Source organism: Eschscholzia californica, unplaced genomic scaffold (genome assembly GCF_041429995.1).
Source record: "Eschscholzia californica isolate CP2 unplaced genomic scaffold, dmEscCali1.0.p SCAF_3, whole genome shotgun sequence".
In the NCBI taxonomy this organism is placed as follows: domain Eukaryota; kingdom Viridiplantae; phylum Streptophyta; class Magnoliopsida; order Ranunculales; family Papaveraceae; genus Eschscholzia; species Eschscholzia californica.
Genome location: NW_028238420.1, coordinates 45,600,277 through 45,624,051, shown reverse-complemented (window position 1 = coordinate 45,624,051; position 23,775 = coordinate 45,600,277). Strand labels below are relative to the sequence as shown.

At 36.1% G+C, this 23,775-nt stretch overlaps 3 protein-coding genes across 9 annotated transcripts; 1 reads left to right on the top strand and 2 right to left on the bottom strand.

The window, feature by feature from the left end:
• Positions 1–773: 773 nt before the first annotated feature.
• On the bottom strand, positions 774–5,688 carry SKIP16 (SKP1/ASK-interacting protein 16). The gene is made up of 5 exons (XM_086666697.1): positions 5,229–5,688; positions 2,972–3,685; positions 2,000–2,218; positions 1,664–1,770; positions 774–1,077 (listed from the first exon to the last, which is right to left on the bottom strand). The coding sequence occupies exons 1-5, from the start codon at positions 5,430–5,432 to the stop codon at positions 999–1,001; spliced, it is 1,323 nt and encodes a 440-aa protein (XP_086522823.1). The 5' UTR covers positions 5,433–5,688; the 3' UTR covers positions 774–998.
• A 936-nt stretch (positions 5,689–6,624) lies between these two features.
• LOC147550812 (3-beta hydroxysteroid dehydrogenase/isomerase family protein) lies at positions 6,625–13,406 on the bottom strand. Of its 6 annotated transcripts, none has more exons than XM_086669988.1 (13): positions 12,921–13,406; positions 11,802–11,891; positions 11,586–11,719; positions 11,301–11,471; positions 11,096–11,212; positions 10,903–10,982; positions 10,368–10,563; positions 9,597–9,714; positions 8,922–9,096; positions 8,583–8,739; positions 7,973–8,039; positions 7,619–7,854; positions 6,625–6,840 (listed from the first exon to the last, which is right to left on the bottom strand). In XM_086669988.1, the coding sequence occupies exons 1-12, from the start codon at positions 13,171–13,173 to the stop codon at positions 7,643–7,645; spliced, it is 1,770 nt and encodes a 589-aa protein (XP_086526114.1). In that variant the 5' UTR covers positions 13,174–13,406; the 3' UTR covers positions 6,625–6,840; positions 7,619–7,642. The 6 variants fall into 6 exon arrangements, with proteins under 6 accessions (XP_086526114.1, XP_086526112.1, XP_086526115.1 ...); XM_086669986.1 differs by having other exon boundaries at positions 8,583–8,754; positions 12,921–13,405; XM_086669989.1 differs by having other exon boundaries at positions 6,625–7,498; positions 12,921–13,405.
• A 1,025-nt stretch (positions 13,407–14,431) lies between these two features.
• On the top strand, positions 14,432–18,108 carry LOC147550811 (protein FAR1-RELATED SEQUENCE 5-like). Of its 2 annotated transcripts, none has more exons than XM_086671182.1 (3): positions 14,432–14,592; positions 16,330–16,892; positions 17,667–18,108. In XM_086671182.1, coding segments are annotated over exons 1-3 (783 nt in total). In that variant the 5' UTR covers positions 14,432–14,591; the 3' UTR covers positions 17,886–18,108. The 2 variants fall into 2 exon arrangements, with proteins under 2 accessions (XP_086527308.1, XP_086527309.1); XM_086671183.1 differs by having other exon boundaries at positions 14,468–14,582.
• Positions 18,109–23,775: the final 5,667 nt, after the last annotated feature.

The following is a 23,775-nucleotide window of genomic DNA, read 5'->3' as shown; positions in this document are numbered from 1 at the left end:
AGTTTTTAGTCTAAAGATGTCAAAATGCTATCATACTTCACTTTTTACTTAATTCTCTCCCTTGTGTTCTTACCCAAATTTTCCCCATCAAAAACAACTACGAAATGTCGAGAATGAGTTGCATTATATTTAAAAACATTTTTTATGGGAGCTATACGAGTCATGCTTACAAACGATTTGCTATGATCAAAAACATTTGTAAAATATTGAGAGCAAACTGCGAACTAATTTTGCATAAATAAAATAACTACCTTTGACATTTTGCAAAATTTGCAGCATGTAAAACTATGTTATGAACAAAATAATTTAATGTCATCTAGAAAACAACCACAAAGGCGGAACACTTCACTTGTATCATTTTTTGTATTTTTGATGTACCAACACTAGGCACTATGTTGTAAAATTATGTAATTATGGTGAAACAACAAAAAATAATCAAAAAGCGGTTAAAAGTAGATGAACAGAAGTGAAAGAAAACTTCAAAAAATGAAATTGTTTATCAAGTGAGGTTAAAATAGTAATAAAAGTAAAATAAAACACAAGACAATGTATCTTTTGGGCTAAATAATATTGGGGATTTACTTTTAGGACTAAATCCATCTAATCAAAAAACATACATTTGGACCAAAAATTCATATTATTGTAAGGTTGGACTAAACCCTTATTAAAAGTGTACTATTCAGACCCATTTTTTATTTGTTAAAACCCATTTAAGCATAGTTAATCATGAAGTTGATTATTCAAATAACTATAATAAATCTTGAAGTTGATTATTTGAACCAAGAAACAAAATTCCTCAAAATAAATCATGAATAATACAAGAGAACTGTGAGAAACCCTAGTCTACAAAACACACTACAATAATTTAACACACCAAATTCCAAAAGCAGAATTAGCACTGTCGAAAAGATTTAGCAAAGGTGAAACATAACAAAATGGATATGTATAGACAGATATAACAGGTGATCGAAAGTTTCAGATGTTGATGAAGATGCATTTCAGAAAACATAATCAGGCAATTGGAGAGTGAATCTAGCAACTTCGACATTGATCGGGTCAGCTTTGGGATTCGCCAACCTATTTAATCAACAAAAGGAATTTCCATGAGAAAAGACAAGTACTAGTTGTTCTCCTCCCAAGTCTATACAAGCATATGAGATTCATCATAAAAGAAAAAAAGGAAAGTTTTGTAGTGATTTTAATTTTGTAGTGAAAGATAAAGAAAAAAGTAACAGGATAAAGAAAAAAGTAACAGCATTTTCGTATGACATGATTACGACTACAAATATGTTACTTTTCACAGGGATGAAGTTTTTGTGTGGTCTATCCATGTCTGAGTTGCCGCATTGGATCAAGTGACAGTCTCCAGAAGGAAAACCTAACTGCCTGAAATGCTGTATATGTAATGGTTGGACACAACCACTTCCTCTTGAAGCTCGAACATGCAAAGAGGGTTATAAGTTTTACAATTATGCATACGCTAAAGACGGTCCGTTCTCCTAAATATGCAATGTAACATGCAACAAGTAGATAATCGTTGAGAATATGCCGTGGTTTCCTTTCTTGATTCATCATTTTGATACTTTAACTTCACTTCCACTTCCTAGGATAACAAACGCTATAACTCTTATTAAAATATTCTGGATTCTGGAAGATGGAATACCTTCCAGGAATAAATGTGAAAGAACCTTCGATAGAACCAGAAGAAGCTTCTAATGGTGTGCAACTTTCATAAACGAATTCCTTCCCGCCTGGGACCAAGAGAGGGTACTGCAAAAGAAAAAAATAAACAAGTGATAGACAACCTTCTACACCTTGATAGAGAAACCACTTTCACACCAAGATAACTATTTGTTGGTCAAGTGATGCTCAATACTTATTTTATAATTGGTTTGACTAGTTATTAACTTATTATACTGGTACGACGAATACAGGGAGAAAACGAAGCCCATCAATCAAGACTAAGGAGTAAAAGCAAGAAGATGAACATAGAACGTACTTTCCCTATCACAGCTTCTCCATCCACAGCAGAGACAATGGTTTCATTAGCTCGGATTACCCAACGCCGCCAATAAAGCTGGCAAGATTCGAAAGACATACCATTCAGCATGCATCCTTCTAGCTGAAGACTCATGCGAACCGAGTAAGAAAACCAATATTTTTCAGCATCTTCTTGAAGGTCACTTAGCTCCGGGATGAATACAGCTGAAGCACGAATCTGACAAAATAATCCTTTAGTTGATAATGTGAAACCGAAAAAAAGGACACTGAAATAATAAATCAAGACGTAAAAGTCTATTACTAAAATAATACATATGAGGCTAACATTTGATTTGTCCATCAAAGATGAACTTCAACCTGAAAATAACTGTCACATATAAACATTTTCGTATCAGAAGTCAGAACAGATCCAGACTATTCTTTCCGTTTTCGTTTACAAACAATGGATTTAGACATCGGTTGATTACCTCTACCGTCTACACAATCAAGAATCATATCTTCTGAGTCCCCCCTAACCCCCCGTGTCCCAGAAAACGATCTCTCCACCTAAAATTTGCTGTGACCACTATGAGGAGACCAGTGATAAAGTAAGGGAATCTTCAAAGGAAGTAAGTCAACTGCTAACGATCTAACAGAGGACATTGCAGCAATCATGCATCATTGAACTAGGATACGGGACTAGGCTAGGACTAAAATATACACAGATTTTGTTTGTAATGGGGGGCTTCAGTTACATAACACGTAGCCTCAACCATGTACAGTTGTCCTTTTTTAAATACCTTTCTGTTCAATATATTATTTAGTTTCAAAAAAAAAAAAAGGAATTAGAGATCATCGACTGTATTGCAGACGCCCTTAACATTTGAAATTGTTAAGTAGAGTTTCTGTTAAGTTTTAGATACAACGCATGCACAGACGCGTGTAAGAGCGGCAACAAGAATTTACAGAAGAAATACGAACTCATTGATACCTTAACGCCATGAGTAACAGCAGTAGAACAGAGTGGTGGCGATTCAGGGAATAAATTAATACGCCGGACTTTTTCTTCCTCACGAAGGTGAATAATCCCATTGTGCAAGCGTCGGCTGTGCTCTTCTAACCATAACAGCATTCCATCTTGTTGTCCCACACTATGAATATCATGCACCGAGCTTATTAATGAACCAGGTACGCAGGGGATCATTTCTCCATCTGCAAATAAGCTCCTTGTGCCCACAAAAAGTTGACCACTACTACAATTAAGGAAAAAGAGCTTCTCACTGTAAGTGGACGAAGCTGCCACTACAATGTATTTAGACTTCCTCGAAAAACCAAGCTGACGTACAAACTCTTGTGTCTTCGTAATTACCTCAGCTAGAGGTAACAAATACACATTTACGAGGTGGTCATAAAAAGAGTACCCTCCTATAAGACCCAAGGCGCTCATAGGAATAGTCCCTGAAGAATTCATTTCCTGACCGTCACAAAGACGATATAGAATCTTGGTTGGAAGTGGTAACCTCACTCCTAAAATATATTCAACCTCTTCTATATCATCTTGAGTTGCACCCTTTCTCAACGTATTACTAACTTCAGGGAAATTAATGTCAGTCCAATTTTTAAGTGATCCCCAACATGTTTTCGCTCGCTTCACGAGGGGCCATGGATACATACTGTACTCCTGCCTCCATGTTCGATATGCTTCCTGTATAAAGGAACACAGTACAGAACATTCAAAAGCCAATTATAATAGTCTAAAACCATAAATCTTTAAAAGGTGCTCTAAGGATCATGGGAATCGCAGTGGACACTAAAGTCATTCTTTACGGCTGGTACCTAACTTAACCCTAAAAGGTTAACTGTAGATCTTTGTACAGCTTTCTTCTAATTTATAGTAGTTCAAATGATTCAGAAAAATGACCTAGCCACCTATGCACACTTCCTTAAACCCATTAGACCCACTAACGAACAACAATTACACTACTATTCCATTTCATAAGAAAGAACATGTCAGGCAGGGAAGGAACCAGAATTCTAACTTGAGAGGGGCCGATATATACACAAAAATTGATACTTTTACGCAATATTTGCATATTATGCTGAGTTTTAATTTATAATCTATTAACGTGATACATGGTGTTGTTATTATGTCTTAGGAAATACATGATTCTTTGTCACACTTAATCCTGCTAGCAGAAAAATACAATATCTAAGTTGACTTCTTGAAAGGAGCTTGCATTTAGCGGTTAGTCGTTCAACTCATTCGAGCCTCTAACTATAAAGAAACTCAAGGGGCCACTTTTTGTACTGGAATCTAATTTGTATCCTGCTAAACAGACAGTGAAGCTTACGGATATTGGTAACGGCTTATGTTTGAGCGCAACAGTAGTTTTTTAGACAAAAAGAGAAAGATGATCCCTCTAGAGTCTAGAATATCTGTGACATTTCCACCTTTCTGTAATCCGTTTTTGATGATTGATGCAAGATACTGTTGTTATACAAGAAACAAGAAGGCACTTTATGTAACTGTATTAACGAGTAAGAAATAGGCTCATCAAATTACCCGTAAGTTATAACACTTCGGCTTTACCTCAATCAAATAAATTAGTCTACTGGTGATTAGTCCACACTAGCTACCTCTTCACCGATATATGGTGCGTAAGTGTCAAACTACATTAGCTTCATCCATCAATTTGGTTCTGCAATGGAAAGGTCGTATAAAACTATTCGTCAAGGGTGCAGGGGAACGTTGCCCCTTGGTCTATAAATATACATTCCGATTATGCAAACACAGAAAAGGATGATCCGCGACCCACTCTCACCAGAATAACCAACCACACACCATGGGGTTCCTCTGAAATTTAAAAATCACCAACTTGGAAAGCCTTAAGATGTCAAAATTCGCAAAACTCACCTACCCAGACAGCACTAAGATATTAAAAAATACTCAACAAACCGCAAATTCAAAATTTTATCTACAAATGTTCAATTTTTCCCCTACCAGAAGAAATAATCGGTACATATAAATTAAGCACGGCAGTATAAAAACTGAATTCTGTTTTCTCAAATCAATTAGGTTTTGGTTTTGTATAATAAATATACCAATAAGTTATTAAAGGGGTTGCAGTTTGTATTATTAGGACAATATACGAACAACAAACGATTAAATGAATTAATGGGGAGGAGTAAGAATTTGATAAAATCAGAATTAAATAAGAAAAGGGAAACCGGGGTTTGATTTTTAATACCTTGAAAGAAGAGGTAGGGTTTCCAAAAGGATCTTGAGGGGAAGTAAGATTAAGATCTTGAGAACAGAAGTTAAGCCAGATGTTGTCTTCGGATGCTGAAATCTTGAGTCTCTTGTTCACGCACCCTACAAATGCTGCATCTTTAGGACCTAACTTCGACAATATCACGTTCAATTCCAAATCTCCCAATTTCTCTAATCCCATTTCTCTCTCTAACTATTCGCTCTCTTTCTCTGTACAACAATATATTACTCGTATAGATGGAGAGTGAGAGGTAAAAAGTACGTGGCGCGAAATTAGCGCGCCAGGAATTCGATGCACCAAAATCTCTAGCCTTTGTAATTGTGACTAACCAAAAGTGGGACATAGTTGCCCACAAAGTAAGTGTTCCTGGTTCTTGTTAAATTTATCTCATCAACTCTTTTGATTTGGGTTTAACTATTTTGTTAGCCATTTGGTTGAGCAAGTGGTCCATTGTGTTAGACATAAATTTTAAAAATCTGGAGGTTCCGGATTCGGTTTCTATAAGAAGTAAAATTCATGGTTGTTATGGAATAACAAGTTTGTCAGACTTTAAACCTATTTAATATGTTGATGGGGTAATTTAATTTTGACGGTTATCGTGCTTATTATATCTTAATGATGTCTTAATAATAAATTGTTTTTGTTAGAAGAACCTCTGAATTTGGGCTCTAAGTCTCCTAAATCAGTAGACTCCGCTCTTGATCTGAAGTTACGGAATATAAAGTGTATTCAGTAGAAACTACTTGGTATTTTTGAAATAAGTAGATTGAGCTGATTATGTGACGAAATTAGCTCAATCTAACGAGTTTGAGCTAAAAAAGAAACGCACCAATGCCTCTTTTGAAAAAACACATTTTGAATTACTTTTAAAACTTCCCTATTTTATTTTGAGGTATTAATGTGCGCCGCATGACATCCCTTGGTAGGCCACAATGGTGCTTGTATTTTTTTTTGAGACGGTGTATTTGTATTGTTCTTGCAATAAGGGAGCACAAGAAGATACACGAGTGTACTTATTCTTGAATCTTGATGGCATTTAACAATGACACAGTTCTTGTAAGAAGAACTGAAATGATCATTATTATTACACATTGTCCCCTTCTATATATTCTTTACTTTCTACTTTATACCATTGTTAGTATCTTTGGTTGTTTTCTCACCGGATCTTATTTTGACGAGAAAACTATTAAAACAAATTGAGCAATCTTATTTGTTTACTACTGATCTTTATGAATCTGATAAAATGATCAGATGACTGGTGGTATAAAGGGAACTCACAAAAATAATCCGTTTTGAGAGCTTAAGTTCATCACTAATATCTCTCTCATGCAAGCTAGATTATAAAAGAAATTCTCATAAAAAAAAAAGATTATAAAAGAAATCCAAACTGGTAACTTTAAGTCCAAACATTCTCCAAATTGAAGTCCAATTACTATGAAACCTTTATCGGAATTACATTTTCTTTTACCTGTACATGATATTAATAGTTTGTTGATATCAGAACTCAGTGGTACACATATAGACCTTCTTCTACTGGTATTTGTATTCTACTACAGGAAAAGGAGAAACCTAAGTAGAGAAAAAGTACCTGCAATCGTAAGAGAAGTAAAATTCATTCATACTAGTCTAAAATCAGATGTAAACCTAAAAAAGCAAAAATCAAACAACACAGTGGATTAGTTAAACAACATTGAAAATTGTTTCTGACTGCATTTAGGGCTACCAAGCACTGTTTTTGATATTTGTTTCTCAGCTTCTTCGAGTCAACTTTTACTTCATTATTCCTAACTTGCAAAATTATATATCTCACAAGTTCGAAATAATCAGAGTGTATAAACTCTCCTTTTGAGGTACCACATATGCAACATTGCAACCACTAGTTTTTTTTTTTTGAATTGTTCAACGTGTCTCGAACCCTTGACCTCTAGGATGGAAGACTATACCTCTTACCACTCCAACCAAGGGTTGTTGACACAACCACTAGAGTTAAGGTGTGTACTTCGTCGCACTGCCCTTCTGATTTAGCGCCTTTTTGAGTGGCAATATGTTATTTTGGTGTTCGGTCATGCAGATAAGTATATCTAATATATCAAGTTCTATCATTTACTTGTTATTCAATTGACTTGTTTATTATATATTATATCAAATAGTTGTATTCTATAATGCTAGGTGTAAAATGACTATATGCTATATAATCTGGGTGCCCCACCCTGCCCTCACCACCCCGCTCCGCTAACCGTTTCGCCCTAAACAATTATAGAAGTAGCGGATTAATAGATATCCTGCTTCTTTACCACATCCCTAGCATGAAAACCTAATATCGACGAATGAGTAAGAAAAAAAAAGATAGTAGTAGTAAAACTCACATTGATATTTGTAAGCCACTACTCCTAGTGTGTCTGATCATTCACATCAATGATCCCCACCTCTTCGAAACCCATTATTTGGTAACTCTTAAGGAATGAAGCAACAGATGCTGGTAATTTCCTCAACAATAATCCCTTGGTATTCTTTATACCAATAGAAGCAACCTTTGTTACAAAACGAATTTCATCTTCATGTTGCTCATACACAAAGAATAAGGTAAAGGCGAAGACAATAGCTGCAATTACGAAAACATAAAGCGATGTCAAAACAAACAAGAAGAAAAATATATGAAGGTAGAAAGAAAGTTTATTTGTAACGTGGCACGTGGGACAAGTTAGAATTAAGTTGTTTACCTGTTCGGATCAAAGTAGAGATGGGAAGGGAAAGAAGTAGCTTGATCAAGTATAGGGAAGTTGTTACCTGTCATGTTCAATATTTTCAGAGCCCCACGAGAAAAATGAATTAATGGTGTGTTTGGATGGCGGAATCATGAATCCGCGGATTCATGGTTCCTTGGGATTCATGATTCCACGGATTCATGAATCCAAGTAATATCTTGTGGCTTGTTTGGCAACTAAGAATCCTATGATTTATTATTATTTGAGTATTTTTAAACGCCTTAAGAAAAAATATGATTTTTGAAAAGAATAATGATTTTGAAAAAAATAATGATTTTGTAGAAGGAAATATTTTTTTGTTGATTTTAAGTTTGAAATTTAGGTTCATTAATCCAAAATCCTAGCAAATCCTAGGGGGTAGGGTGGGATTTTGGTCCAATACAAATTTTGGAATTAGGAATCCTTAGAATTCAAGAGTCCTAGGATTCTTGGTAGCCAAACAGACCAAGGATTCATGATTCCTACCAAATTCCACTTTTGATAGGAATCCTACTTAGGAATCCTGCAACCAAACACACCATAAGATTGTAAATCGCTCAAGACAAGAACTTGAGGAAATTATTACCTTGAAGAAAGTATTCCAATTGTCTCCATGGGCAAATGCCCTCAACATACGCACTGACTGGTTCCAGGTAGATGCTGAGGATACAACTAGATCTTTCACCATTGTTTCTGAAACTTCAAAATCAGAAGGCTGCATTCTTCTAACACTAAGATTAAACCTGTTGCAGAAACTTCTATCAAAGTTTATCGATAATGGATGAGAAGAGTGCTCAGTCAGGAGAGTTATATATTTTAATATATGAAAACTTGAAAGACTGCCTATCTTTTCAGAGATGCAATACCACAGTCACATTTAAGCTAACTTTATGGAAAATTAATGGCTGAAAGCACATGTACTTACAGTGGAGATGGTAGTTTGCCAATGCCGTAAAGGAACACTGTCAATAGGAGTAAAAGCTGGGATACCGAAGATATGAAAGTTCTTCCAGAGAGGAGAAACCATTCCAAAAACAAAAATAGAACAACAAAGTATGTAAAGGTTTTCTTCTCATCTCTCCACAATAATATGCTTGCCACTGCAATAAGATAGTAAAACTTCATTTTCAGAGAGACTTACAAAATACTAAAGATGTTTACACTTCACATTTATAAACAAAAATGAATACATAGACTAAATATATGATCAATTTACGGTTTAGCGTTTAAAAACAAGTTTTATTTCAATTTTTCGTACCAAGCAGATAAGAGGTTGATTTAGTAGAAGTTTAGCACAGCCACAAAGATATTGCTCTCTACTTTGAAAAATTCAAGGGGGTTGATATATTATAACATCATTCTAGAATATGGTATAACAATAATGAGAACACATAATAACACCATGGCTTTTTAAGCAGGGACAGACTTAGATCTCTAAAATTGTAGCATTTAATAACATTGACAAATCAATTAAAATTTCCAGTGTTAATCAGTAACAAAAACACATGTCCAGAAAATATAGAAGATTGAAACTACAATTGAAAAAAGAAATAGTTTGTGCCATACTACCAATAAAAAAAAATTGGAGTCGTACTCGTACCTCTTCCACTGCCTAAAAGTTTCTCAGTTTTTGTTTGTTCACCGAAGTCTGCATATCCAGAATTAGATGAATCTTCATTTGAGTGCAAGAATGATTTGGTCGTTAATGCAATACCTTCCTGTAAAGTCAGTAAAGACACACAATAGAAAAAAAATCGAACACGCATAAATGAATTCTTTCCACTAGGCTATAGTAATCAGCAGACACAACCTCGTTTCTACTCATAATGGGGCTGAGATCAAAGGAATCCACACTTTTGGTTTATGCATCAGCGGCAAAGTATGAGACACGCGACTCATGATGTCATAGAAGCATAACTCATGGTCATCGCATCCTCATTGACAAGAAATTCGAACGGTATAAATTTATGAAAGTCATGAAAGATATACGAAGTGGATCAGAAAACTGTAAGATTGTTTTGCTCATCGAATTCTGACAATTTAGACATGGACCTCGAGGATTTAATTGTTCAAAATCATCCGTTGGTGGGTCCTATCACTAATTCTCACCTAGTCCTATTAACACTTAGTTGGAGAGAACAATGCATCCCCCTGAATACTTACCTAGATGAACATACCCAGCGAAGCTAGTATGAGTCATGCTCTAATATGCAAAACATTACTGGACCTAATGTCTAAGGTTTTTCTGCTTTCACAAGATAAAATAGTATGACATGGAAAACTTCACTAGGATTGAAATCTTTCTTAAGTTCATAGAATCATAAGTATGGTGACTTCAGCTATACACATCAACTAAAGCACCAGAACTTACCTTAAGTGAGACAACTGGTGAATACCCAATATCATTTTGAGCTTTAAAACAACTGAAAGTCCTAGTTCGAGACATGGCATGAAGAATTGGAGTATAAGCTGATTCGACATTTCTTTGCTCCCCCAACATTCCTACAAGACTGTTGGTGATCACAAACAAGCGGCGCACCAGCTTAACGGGGAACCGGAATTTTGGCCTGCAATTATGACAGTACCAGCTTTAACAAAACGTAAGAGCTCGTACATACAATATGAAGAAACCAGATGAGCTGAGGTTATTTCAACAATCGACATAGCGAACTAAAAAAAAGAAAAATAAACCTCTAGGGATGGAACAAGACAAAGACTAATTTGTTTTCTGTATTCACATCATATGAATATATGATGCCATCCCTAACTTTTACTAAACTATAACTGAATTAGCTTATCAATCATATACAAGTTACCGTTACGGACTTCAGAGTGACGACGATCTATGACTAATGATTTTTACTTAGTTCCAGCTTTACAAAGAAAAATCAAGATGTGCATGTCACCTTTTGTAGCCAACGCCTTCCACTACGAGACATACAAAATCCCAGAACTTCATTGGCTCCACATTGGTGATGAAAAATGCCTGAAAAATAGTTCATACATCAGCATTTCCTTGAATGTGAAAATCGTTTAAGAAGTCAAGTTTGAGAGATTTATACTTTAAAGCATGCACAATAGGTAGTAATAGTGTAATACCTTTCCGGCCACAGATGCCATCCTAGAGCGAAGAGCTTCCTCTGCACAGATATTTGCATGTGCAATATTATCAACATATGTGAAATCACACAAATTTTCACCATTGCCTACAATACACTGAAATGTGAACCAGTTAGCTTAAACAACATTAATGAAGATACGCAAGCGATGCTTTCGTGAAATAATAACGTGAATTTTCTCAAACCTTCTCAAAGCCCACTCTTGCTGGAGTCAAGAGAAATGGTATAAGATTTGTATCCCCGGGTCCAAAGGCAAAACTGGGGCGCAATGCACATGTTAAAAGACCATCGCTAGAATTCGAGAACAAAACTAATGCCTCCGCCTGGGCCTTAAAATCACTTAGCACGTCCTTAAACTGCACCAAAAATAATACCAAATGAGGAACACATCCATGAAATTAAACCCAAGTACCCAACTCCATAAACAACTTATCTGGAGGACAAAGAATGAAAGCTCCGAGAAAATATACCTTCCAAGGGTATTGTAATGACTCATCCCCATCGCATATATCATGCAAACCGTCGATAACAAAATCCGCAGAACTGGTATATATAAGCCTTTTGACTTTGCATTCTCGGCAAGCACTAATTACATTTTTGGTACCTAGGTATTCATACCATTTTGAGATTTAGCAACAACATTTTGCTTATCAAACAGCCCTCGCCAAATGAAGGGTGGATTTTACCTTGAACAATTGTCATATACTGAAGATAGGCATCATTCAAGGATAAGTCTGTTGTATCGGTGTAAAATACGATTGTGGAACCTTCAATAGCTGCAAAAGGAGGATATTAGAACATACGATACAATCACTTCTCACTCTTTAATTTTGGAAATAACTGAAAATCTATAATTCCAGCAAATGTTTGCAAGATTAAGGAGGAAAGCAATGTAAGAACTAGATAATGAAAGCCTTACTACGATATCTTGTTTTTTGAAACAAAGGAATATAGACTGGATGGCAGTGAGAACGAAACAAAATGATAAAACGAATACAAGAATCAAATTAGAAGAATAGTGATTAAAGACTAAAGCTACATCTTACTCTTAATTCTTTGTTTCTCTTTGTGCAAAGTAAGCAGTGACATAGATAAGTCGTGATAAATACAACGTATTGATAAGTGATCATTACAACTATTTAGATCAATAGAAATAAATCATTAAAGTAATTTAGCCAATTAGCCCCTGAAATGGCAGAACCAGTCTTTCAAGCAAATCACAAACGTCGGAACTGTATCAGAACAATTTAGAATGAACTTGAAATCCTTTTTCATAAGGATACATCATTAGCTTACTAGAAATCGAAAAAAGATTACCTACTTGTTTTTTCTTTCGAAATATGTGTCATCTTCTCATTAGAGAGATCGACACCCTTCCAACCTTATCCAAAATTTCAGTGTACCAATCATGGCTCGTATCCATAAGCAAATAAAAATATTCATTAAAGAATTCCAAATCTTGAAAAAAACTGAGTTCAATTTAAACATTAATTAACAATAGACTTTTTATATGATAAAAAATTGAAATCAACGAATTAGTCAAAATGGCGACTGAACTACTTCATTAGAAGTAGTGATATCCATTAGGACAAACAATGAGGAGTTAATATCGGATTAAGATGCAAGAAATAACTGTTTATTCATATCTTGAACTAAACTCAGAGTTAATCGATCACTAAAATGTACCAGTAAATTTATCATCGTTATAGATCAGTTAACACTAATAACACATTCTTGATCAAATCTAAAACGCAATGCAGAAAAACTAAAGATAAATTGAAGCAAAACTGAAGATACTGATTCACCTCTATGAATTTGCGACTTATCTCGAACATTGACTTGATAATACGAAGCCCGACCAGAAGAAATCGCATCATATAGAAGTGAATTTTGATGATTAGAATCAGAAGAGGGAGAAGGACTACAATCAGCAACACGAACGATCCAATTATCCGATTTCAACAACATAGAAACGAGTGATTTTCCTATGAAGGTTTGGCCGCCTAAAACTACACAGATTCTAGGGTTTCCGTCAAAGGATTCCTCTTGAATCGCCATTGAAAAAGAGAAGAAATGAGAGAGAAAGAGTGAGATCAGTCCAAGAGAGAGAGAAAAAGAGATGAGTTTAGAGAGAGAAAAAGTGGGTTTAATGGTTTATATAGTATTTGGCGCCCAAAGAATAAGAAAACCCATTTCATTTGCCGGCTTTCCTATTTACGGGTGGGTTTTTAACTTTTTAACAACTAACGCTAATTTAGGTGCCGTTTGGTGAAACTGACTACCAAAACCCTTGACTTGAGGTTGAAGGTTCATGATTTATTTTAGGATTAATTCTAGTTTAACCCCCTAATATGACCAATTTGCATATTTGGCTCCTTAAATGTAACCACTTAAGCCCCTCTTAAAGTTTTAGGATTGTGTTCAATATAAATTTGGGCAAGTTAATCCCATCTTTTTTTTTTTCGGAATGTACCCTTATGGTCCTACAAATTACTAGTACTGTATTTTATTATAGGTTTTAGTGATTCTTCGAAATAAGATTAAATGCAGTGAAATGCAGCCTTTCATCCAATGATATGTGCTACAATGCTACTTATAGAGTGAAATGCAGTCTTTCATTGGTTGACTTCTTAATGTGAGCAAACAAAAAGAATACAACTATGCAAGTATAATACTCTTGTGATTTGCTCAAGTTTCTACTATCTTAAAATGTATTAAGAAGATAATACATGAAAAGAAATACAACATGATGTATCTTAATTCCCATTTATAATATTATCATTGATATCTAAATTCAATCGATTAAAACATTTTTTTCTATTAAGGGACTAAACTTCCAGTGTGACCAGTAATAATAACTAAAACAATACCATAACTTTAGTTTTAATAAACTTTTTCACTTAATACACTTCTTATCTAGATTTTCGGTATAAGAAAAATACCGATCTATTCATAGACTTTTAGTGAACTAAAAATCGATTAAGATATCTAAGTTGCGCACTAGTGTTGCTTAAATACCAAATTAATATCATTTTAGGTTCATTTCTTTAAGCAAATATGTACAATCCCTTGCAAACTATTTGTAAATTATATGCAAATATTACAAATTCGTAAAAACTTTACTCTGTCGATATAAACTCTAAGATCCTCGAGGTCTTAAGTTCAATTCCTAGAGGAAGTGGAATCCATAGTTATTGAATTTGGGTATAATAAGTTTGTGGGCCTTTAGATCTTATGTTATCTGCGGTTTTAGGCCCCGTGCCATGTAATGACTAACGTGTGAAACACAAAAGACAACGATAACGTGTTAGTCGTCAAGGCACGTGCAAGTTTCACGTGATTACCCACACTAGGATGAAAAAACTGGTCTTCGTCCCTCCGGCATGAACCGAACGGGTCGGATTTTACAAAGGAAAAGAACAAAGAAAACAAGAAGCTATAGAGAAGAAGAAGAAGAAGAGTAGAAGGTATTATCAAGTAAGTTCCTTGAATTTCCTTTATTGTTCTTTTTCATGGTGTTGCCTAATTGGTAGTTACTGAAAAAAAAACCCTAGAATTGATTTGAATTTCCTTCAAATCAAAAGCAATTAATTCTTCAATCTTTTCAAATTTCAATTTGTAGAACTTAACCCTAAAATTCAATTGTACAAGTCGATAAACCGGCATATGCTCTATGTTTATTGAATGGTTGTATTTGATATTGCCACCCCACCCACCCTTTATATCTTTCTATCCTTTTATCTTTCTCTATTAGCTCTTCTCACACCATTAAGATTAGGAAGAAAAAAATGGGTGAAAGTGTTTATGCATGCACCTTAGGTTTAGGCTAAAATTTTCAAGTCGATATCTTTTGGTATAGCTTATAGGAAATCCCATTTCAGAATAGTTTAGAGATTAGTGGAACTGGAGTTTAAGTTGATGGAACTGAATCACCTAAGCTTGAAAAGTCGGAAATGAGGAAAAGTCTAAAACTCATATCTTTTGGTATAGCTTATTCGAAATCCCATCTAGAACAGTTTAGAGACTAAATCACCTAAGCTCGAAATATCGGAATGTTGGAAAAGTCGGCTAAATTGGGCTTAGTAGGCACCTGACTTTCTCAGCTTTGAAAACAACGAGAGCCCCAGGCTCTAGTCGAGTCGGATAGTCATACCTTGCGGGTTTTACCAGCTAGACGCGGTTTTCAAGCTTAGAGAAGAAGTGGTCCAAAATAATAATCCATAAGATACTCTTGTAGTGGATGTTTAATCCGTATTTATTTTTGTTCATTTATAGTTTTGATATTGGTTTTGTTTAGTACATAATCAATATTATTATTCCAACTCTTTATCCTCTTATATCTTGTTTTTCTTCATCGGTTTTGAACTAGCTTTCTTCTAATGTTGTTGTAGAGTTTCTTTAGGCTTTACATATCGGTTTATATTTTTTTTAGCTTTGTAGGCTTAGATATATTTTGAATTCTCGAATATTTTTACAATTTTGTTTTGAGCTCTACTAAGAAATTGAAGCAATTTTTTTTTTGTCACGATTGATTAAGTCTCTCGCGTCTTGTCTCTTTAAGTGCGTTCGATCATTACTGTAGTTTGTTGTGCATTTAGGCACTAATATCGCTTTAATCACAGTGACCTTTTATACCGAACTTATCTCTCTCTCTCTTTTTTTTCTTTAAGTTGTTTATCTTAGTCAGTGATGTTATATGAGCTTCACCTATAGTAACATTTTTTTGTGGAGTTGACACCATAATCAGAAACTAATAAAACTCTTCAAATGCTCTCATCATTTTAGTTTACCATATTTGTTAGAGGTTTACCTAGGTCAATTCAGAAACTAATGGAAAGTAGAAGTAGGAATTAGTAATCAAACGAAATAGACAGTCTTAAATGAGTAAACAATTAATAAGTACTGACCAGGCTCACCAGGGTATGTACAAGACGACCTATCCTGATCAAATGGTCGGGTAATTATCACTTAAAAACTTACCAAAGAGGAGTCCTGCATACAGCCACCTGAATCTGGCACAAATATTATTTATTAACCATAAATATGAATCCGGTACAATGAGTTTGAATAAGCATGTTATATCATAGGATATCTGTAGAAGTGTCAACTTTATTACCCCAAATTGCATTGGCTACGTTGTGGAACTCCGGTAATTAAATAGTTTTCTATCTATTTTGTATCCCTAAAAACGAATTCATGTGTTCCATTTTACAGTGAACTTTGCAGCATATGTGGGTGAAGATAATGAAATAATGTTAGAAGATTCTGTGAGAATGGAGGTTGGCGCAGATATGGACAATAAGATGGTAGAAAGTTCAGGTGTGAGGGATGCTCACGGGAGGGTGGACGGAGAAATTATTGCTATTCCTGATGAAAACGAGTTACATATACATGAATTAGATGGAAATATTGAACCATGTGTAGGCATGGAGTTCGAATCTGAAGAATCTGCAAAAATATACTATGCTACATATGCTAGACGAGTTGGTTTCATTACTCGTGTTGGTAATTGCCATCGATCAGGTCGTGACAATTCTGTAATTAGTCGGAGATTTCTTTGTAATAAAGAAGGGTTCCGTTTAAATAATAATAAAATAAAACGTCTTGAAGGCAGGAAGCCTCGAGCAATTACAAGGGAAGGTTGCAAAGCGATGATTATGGTAAGGAAAGAAAAATCAGGAAAATGGGTCATTACGAAGCTTGAGACAGAGCATAATCATCCACTGGGGATACCATCCAACAAAGGTCGCCGTTCTTCCATTCAGGCTAGGCCACAGGTTAGTTCATTTCTATACACATTTAGGTTTCATCTAAAGTAGCTTAACACATTTAGGAAAGTGGAGTCTGTTTCTACACCAGGACATATTTCTATATATATTTTACGGGATTAGTTTTTCCTTCCATGTTTTGCTGTCTTTACTCTTCACTGTACCTGGTTCGCTTTGTTTGTTGTTTCCACGAGATTTGAGGGATTTCATTTTTGTGCTACTCAAACTAGTCTCGAAGGATATATGTGTACCATATGGATGTGATGACTAAATTATGAGCGGAATTATTAGGTTAGTACTCGAGATGACATAATTCATATGTTTATACTCAAGACCACTGCTCCCCCCCCCCCCCCCCCCCCCCCCCTCAATCCACCCGTGGTGATATTGAGACACTAAATCAATAGTAAACTAATTAAGGACTTAATTGTTAGACGAGTCGGTGAGTGGACATTTCAAATGTCCTCCAAGTACATTTGATTCCCGGAAACTGGGGGACCTTCTTGTGGATAGATCTGATGAAGGAGGTAAAGGAAGGACTTTTTCACTGTTGACGTTTAGAATTTGAAAATTGATGGTGATGCACTTTTACTATCTAGTGACAGTATATTTGTATCTCTCATGATGTAACGAGAACGTTGATGAGTCCAAATTTCATGAAGGTTATCTTCATTTTACTAGCCAATAACTTGTACAATTAGACTTTCGATAATATAGAATGTAATCTAAAAGCTCACTTAATTCTCTTTTTTCTTTTTTCTTTTTTCTTTTTTCCTTTTTCAGGACGAGAAGGACAAGAAAATCCGAGAATTATCATCAGAGCTTAATCGTGCAAATCAACAGTTAGCAGAGTGTAGGCAACAACTAGACATAATATTGAACGATATTGAATTACATACAAACCGTCTAACAAAAAGCGTTCAAGAGATAGTCGAGAATGTAAAGGAAATTGAATCTGAAGAGCAAGAGAATCAAGACTATTCTTATCATACTAACATCTAGCTATCTAGTTCTGGTATATTTTCAACCATTTCTTTTTAACTGAGTACTTACCTGCCATCTTCATTCAAAACACTAAACGATGTTCGGGAAGAAGTACTATGAAGTGCTTCCTATATTTATATATACATATTTTTGCTTAAATTTTTTCATGTTGGGGTTGGGGGATCTATAATTTTAGGCAAATTTGAATTATTTCCTGAGATTGTGAATGGTTCTTCTTTTAGATTTGCATCTACTTTTGACTAGTTCGACTTTCGGATGCTATTTGGCAGCATTGTGTCAGAATAATTCTCTTCCTGTTGTATCTTGCGAAGATCTGAATGATTCAGAATGATCGGTACTTACTAACAGTTCAGTCTTTATTGGGAAAGAAGCTTGAAGTTCGAAAACTTGAAGAAAATGTAAGAAGATTGTCTCCTGCTATTCGTGGTTCATTTACTCCCTTAGTTGTGCAGAATGGAACTCATCAGTTTGTTTGCCTGCTCCTTTTCAATAACCAACTTGATATTGGTTTTAGTTTTACAAAGAATATGGTTTAGTTTTTTTTTATTCCAAATTTGACTCATCTGACTCAGGCTGACTTCAACTTTTTTTTTCTTCTGTTTCGGGTTTATCTTGATTTTATTTAAATCAACATATAATATTTTTATTACTATTCTCTTAATTTGAATTTCTCTTATCTGACTCAAATGGGCGTAAAAAATACTTGGAACCATTCAGACTGGTTTTTTTTTTTGTTTGATGAAAGGAAATAGCATTAAACAACAAAATATACAAGGTCTCTAGAGTAGTGAGGGAACAAAAGAAGGTACAACATTCCAAATTTCTCTCTGCCCATAACGTCTATCCCATTTCGCTAGAGCATCTGCCTGGACATTGTTTTCCCTTGGAACATAGGTGAAGATAATGCCCGAGAACTTATCTTTCAGAGCTATCACTTGTTTTCAAGATCTTCTTAGATTGCCAATGAAGCCCTTCACTGTTACTGTTGATGAACTGGATCACCACTTGATTGTCACTCTCTATGTGTACATGATTGATGCCCAGTTGTATTGCCCATAACATACTAGAATGAATTGCCATGCTTTCACATTCTTCCGCGTTCTGGCATCGCACTGAGTCAGCTGCTGCTATGATGAAGTTTGCATCTGCATCGTGAATGATGCAGCCAATTCTTGCTGGTTCGGTGATTGTGGAGAAGGACGCGTCGACGTTTAACTTTAGGAATGGTGACGATGGAGGTCTCCATTTTTTATTCTTTGGTTTTGCCCTGCATTTGTTAGTGATAATAGACTCGATTTTGAGTGTTGGTAGAAGAATTGTTGATCCGTGAGATCATTTGTATAGGAGTTTGTTTATTGGTTGAAAAGCAGTTTTCGCACCTGGCTTTCCAAATAAACCATAGTATTTTCGCATATAAATTGTTAGTCTCTTCATCGAGGCTTTTCCATTGTTTTATCCATAGGTTTACCGAAGTTAATTGCTCCGTTCTGACCTGAAAATGAAACCAAATTGCTTTAGCAAAAGTACAATGTAACATCACATGGTCTGAAGTTTCGTATTAATTACAGTTAATACAAGAGTAAGAGTTGCCAATAAACTTTCCGATTTTGTCTTTTACTGGTAGACTGTTCGTACAACACTTCCATAAAAATAATTTTATGCGCGGGATCATATTCATATTCCAAATAAAGAACCAATCATTTTGATCTTGCATTGGTTCTACACTCTCTATCTTAAGAAAGTTATACATAGATTTAATCGAGAAGTTACCTGATTTAGTTAGCGTCCAGGTAGGTTTGTCCTCTTTGTCTGCCTGCAAATTTATGCTCGCAATTGAGCTGCAAATATCATTATTAAAACAATTATTTATGACACTCATATTCCAGTTATTATTATTAATGAGTTGCGCCACCCATTCCAGATTCGAACAGCTCTGATTAATGAGAGGGGGAGGGTGATTGGGATTCCAATAGTCATGCCAGATATTGATGTGATTACCTTTGTTAATATCCCAAAATACCAGACTCTCCACCTGATTGAATTGTTTGCTGATAGATTTCCAAGACCAGGAGTGATTAGCTTTGGAATGGGAAGGTTTTTTAGATTTGGGGAAGTATTTCCCTTTGAGCACTTGAACCCATATAGCTTGAGGGTTATTCAGAAGGCGCCAATTAATCTAGTTGAGAAAGGCTTGATTATCAAGGAGGGGGAGGCGAAAGCCCAATCCGTCAAGTTTGCGAGGCTTGCAAATGGCTGACCAGTTCAGAGTGTGGAAGGTTTTGGATTTTCCCCACCAGAAAGTCCTTTGGAGGGACTCGATGCTGGTGCAAATGCCTTTAGGGATGACAAAGCACTACATTTGGTATCGGAGAACGGCCGCTGCGATCGTTGAAATAACTACCGAGCGACCAGCTTGGGAAAGAAGATTAGCTTTCCACTTGGCGAGTTAGTTTTTTTATTTGGGAGAGAATAAGATGGAACGCTTGCTTTTTGTTCTGATCAATGAAAAGATTGGTACCAAGGTACTTATCTCCCGCGGAAGATTGATGAACCTTGAGTTCCCAAATGATCATCCGTTTCAATTTAGGGTACGAGTTCTTGGAGAAGAAAATGTTGGATTTAGAGTAATTTACCATCTGCCCGGACGCCTCGCTGAATTCCTTCAGGATTTGCTTGAGCTGGTAGATATTTTCGAGGGAATTTTGCCCGAAGATGATACAATCGTCTGCGAACAAAAGATGTTTAATCGTGAGGTCCGAGTTGGGGATGGGAAAACCTATGAAGGGGGTGTTGTTATTGTTCTTCTCTAATAACCGACTGAGGCCTTCCATGGCAATGGCGAACAAGAAAGGAGAGAGCGGGTCGCCTTGTCTGATCCCTCGACTAACGTCAAAAGTCAAGCCAGGGCGACCATTGATAAGAACCGCCATTGAGCTGGTAGCTAGGCCGGTATTAATGAGATTGATCAAAGTGGAGAAGCCCATCAGTCTCATGTGTTGTCCAAGTAACTCCACTCAATGCGATCAAAGCCCTTCGACATGTCAAGCTTAAGACCGAAATAGCTTTTGGGCCCCTTGATCTTTTAAAAAAAATGAATGAGCTCCTGACTGATAATGATATTATCGATGATTTGCCTAACGGGCACGTAAGCGGCCTGAAAAGGGGAAATAAGATCAGACAAAACAGGCTTGAGACGGTTCGCTATAATTTTAGTAATGATCTTATAGGTAGTGTTAAGCAGACTGATCGGTCTGTAGTCAGTGGAAGATTGGAGGGTTTTAGTTTTAGGGAGGAGACAGATGTGAGTGTGGTTTGAATGAGCTGGAAGAGAAGTATTGCTAAATAATTGGGAGACCATGAGAATAATGTCTTCATGCACTGTATCCCAGTTGGCCTGGTAGAAGAAGGGAGGGTAACCATCCGGATGATGGGTCATGAAAATGTCCCATCTGAGTCGTTTAATTTAGTCGAGTTAGTTCGTTTCGAGTCTTTATTATAATAAAATGGTTGGTTTTCTTGATTAGGTGTCTTTTGGAGAGTTAGGTGTGAAAAACGGTTAAAAACGATGAAAAGGTGTATGAAGGATATTTTGGTCATTTGGAGTGAAGGAAATTCTGGTAATTTGGCCAAGGTCAGTGCGTGGTTGAAAAGTAGAGGTCGAGACGAGTCCGTAGGAGAAAACGGAAGTCAAATCGGAGTTCGGATGAGTGAAATATGCAAAGTCAAAGTCAGTCAACATTTGGTGCACATTTGTTCAACACTCGGGACAGTGTCGGGCACAGATTTGGCGCGCGGTACACCAAGGAACACGTGGCGCGCTATGGAGGCTGGTGCATCCAAATCCCATGTTTCCGCTAAGCAACGAAATGGACCCTATAGGCTTGATCCGGTGGAGCGCGCAGTAACTTAACCCGGTAGCCCCACTTCAACCTTTTAATCTTGACCGTTCTTCTCCGCGTGTCCCAGATCGACGGTTGCTGAGCGTCCTTCTCAATTGATGCTTCTGTGTAGCCCGTTGCAACTTAACTCCGTGCACCCGGAAGCAACATTTTAATCTTAGCCGCTCCCTTCCGCGTGTCCCAGATCCGACGGCTTCCGTAAGTCCCGTCCTTTATTCCATTCTCATGTTGCCCGTAGCAGCTTAATTGGATGCATCCGATTACGTGTCACTCTCCCGACCCTCCAGATCCCGCGTTCTTTTCCATCCGACGGCTACTGAATCATCTCACCCTATTATCTTATAACCGGGTGCACCAAATCACCCGAATACCCACTTTAAAGCCCTAGCCACCTGGTTTTGTCCTTTTAACCCATTACGTTCCAAAAGTAACCCTTCCTTTTAATTCTTTTTACCATTTAACCCAACCAAAACCCTAACCCACCCATCTATAAATAGCACCTTTCTCCTCCATTAAAACCTAGACTTGCAAACCATCTCAATCCCTCTTCTCAATATCCCTTCTTCTCTATTCCCAAACCACCTCTTCTTACCTAATCCCTCTTCTCTATTACCTATTTCTTTCTCCAACCTAATCCATCTTTTCCATTCTTTTTCTATCTTTCTCTACTACCACTACTACCTCTTCTCTACCACTATTATTCTTCCATTAATAGTCATCTCCTTCTTTCTTCCATATTCTTCTATCATCTTTATTCCCTTTCATCTCTTCTTTCTAACTTCTTTCTACATCTAATTTCTTCCTTCTCTTTCTTTTACTTATTTGGGTTGCAATAAAATAGCTATTACTTAGATTTCTCGGAGTACAATTCTTGAACACAAATGAAGCAAATCTTGGATAAAATGAAGATACATGGGAATATGGATTTTGAACATTCTTGGTGATCTCTTTCCATTAATTTCTTAGTATTTTCATTTATTTTACAATGTCAATGAATGTTACTCTAAATTCCATGTATAGTTAACTTAGCAATCTAAGGTTGTGAATGAAACCCATTTTGGATCTTTATAATACTTGTTCTTGATTAATTAAATCCTTTGATGTGCTTTAATGTCTATTGATTGTTTATCTATATGGATTGGATTTTCTTTCCATTACTCATGCCTCATAATTAGATATTTCATACTTTCGTTAAGTTGTTAGATGGAGTATGCTTTTTAGATGATGAATAATAGTTTAGCAATCCGAATCTCTATAAGGTAGACAATTAGAATTAGTAATTATAAAATTGTTTTAACTAGAACATCATCTGGAATCCAAATAGTTCATTATATTGGATCCCGAGTAAATACAAAAGAGATTTAAGTAATTAAGTGTTTGTTTTATAAAGTGAAATTGTGCGGTGGATTTCATAATCTCAGATACCTTCTCACCTCTTTCTTATAGATAGTTTAGTTAGTTTTATTTATTTTCTTAGTTTTTCCAAATCAATCATCAAATTTATGAGTGGGGTGTGTGTGTGTTTTAGTCTAAGTTAGATATTGACATTTTGATTATTGGGCTAAACTTACCGTCAATATCCGAAATTGCCTACTTATCCCTTGGGACGATACTCGATCTTATTATAAATACTATAACTTGACCCTGTATACTTGCGGGAATAGACCTATTTTTAGGCCCATCACCGGACCTGGGGTTGCACCCAATTTAAGAGAAAAAATGGCTTTCCGAATTTCCTCCGCAAAAGGAATCGCTATCAAAGCCTCATTCTGAGTGTTAGTAAGCTGGGGAGAGAAGCACGCAATAAGGTTAGAGGACAGGGTAGAGCCAGCAGTCGAGGAGATATTAAAAAGGTGGTTGGAAAAGATGGCTGAGATTTCCGCCTCATCATCGGTCCACGAGTTATCATCCTTCTTAATGGAATGAATTTGATTCTTGCAATTTCTAATGGTAGCTTTAGCATGAAAGTATTGGTGTTTCTGTCTCCA

Bases quoted from the DNA above. Each gene is read 5' to 3' on its own strand.
- SKIP16 (XM_086666697.1), bottom strand. From the start codon at position 5,432: ATGGGATTAGAGAAATTGGGAGATTTGGAATTGAACGTGATATTGTCG. The intron at 3,686-5,228 runs GTATTAAAAATC...TCCTTTATACAG, and splicing joins ACCCTACCTCTTCTTTCAAG to GAAGCATATCGAACATGGAG. The intron at 1,078-1,663 runs GTATTCCATCTT...TTGATTAAATAG, and splicing joins TTCACATTTATTCCTGGAAG to GTTGGCGAATCCCAAAGCTG.
- LOC147550812 (XM_086669986.1), bottom strand. From the start codon at position 13,173: ATGGCGATTCAAGAGGAATCCTTTGACGGAAACCCTAGAATCTGTGTA. The intron at 11,472-11,585 runs GTATATTTTCTC...TTTTTGGTGCAG, and splicing joins CATTACAATACCCTTGGAAG to TTTAAGGACGTGCTAAGTGA. The intron at 11,213-11,300 runs GTTTGAGAAAAT...TTCACATTTCAG, and splicing joins CAAGAGTGGGCTTTGAGAAG to TGTATTGTAGGCAATGGTGA.
- LOC147550811 (XM_086671182.1), top strand. The intron at 16,893-17,666 runs GTTAGTTCATTT...TTCCTTTTTCAG, and splicing joins CCATTCAGGCTAGGCCACAG to GACGAGAAGGACAAGAAAAT.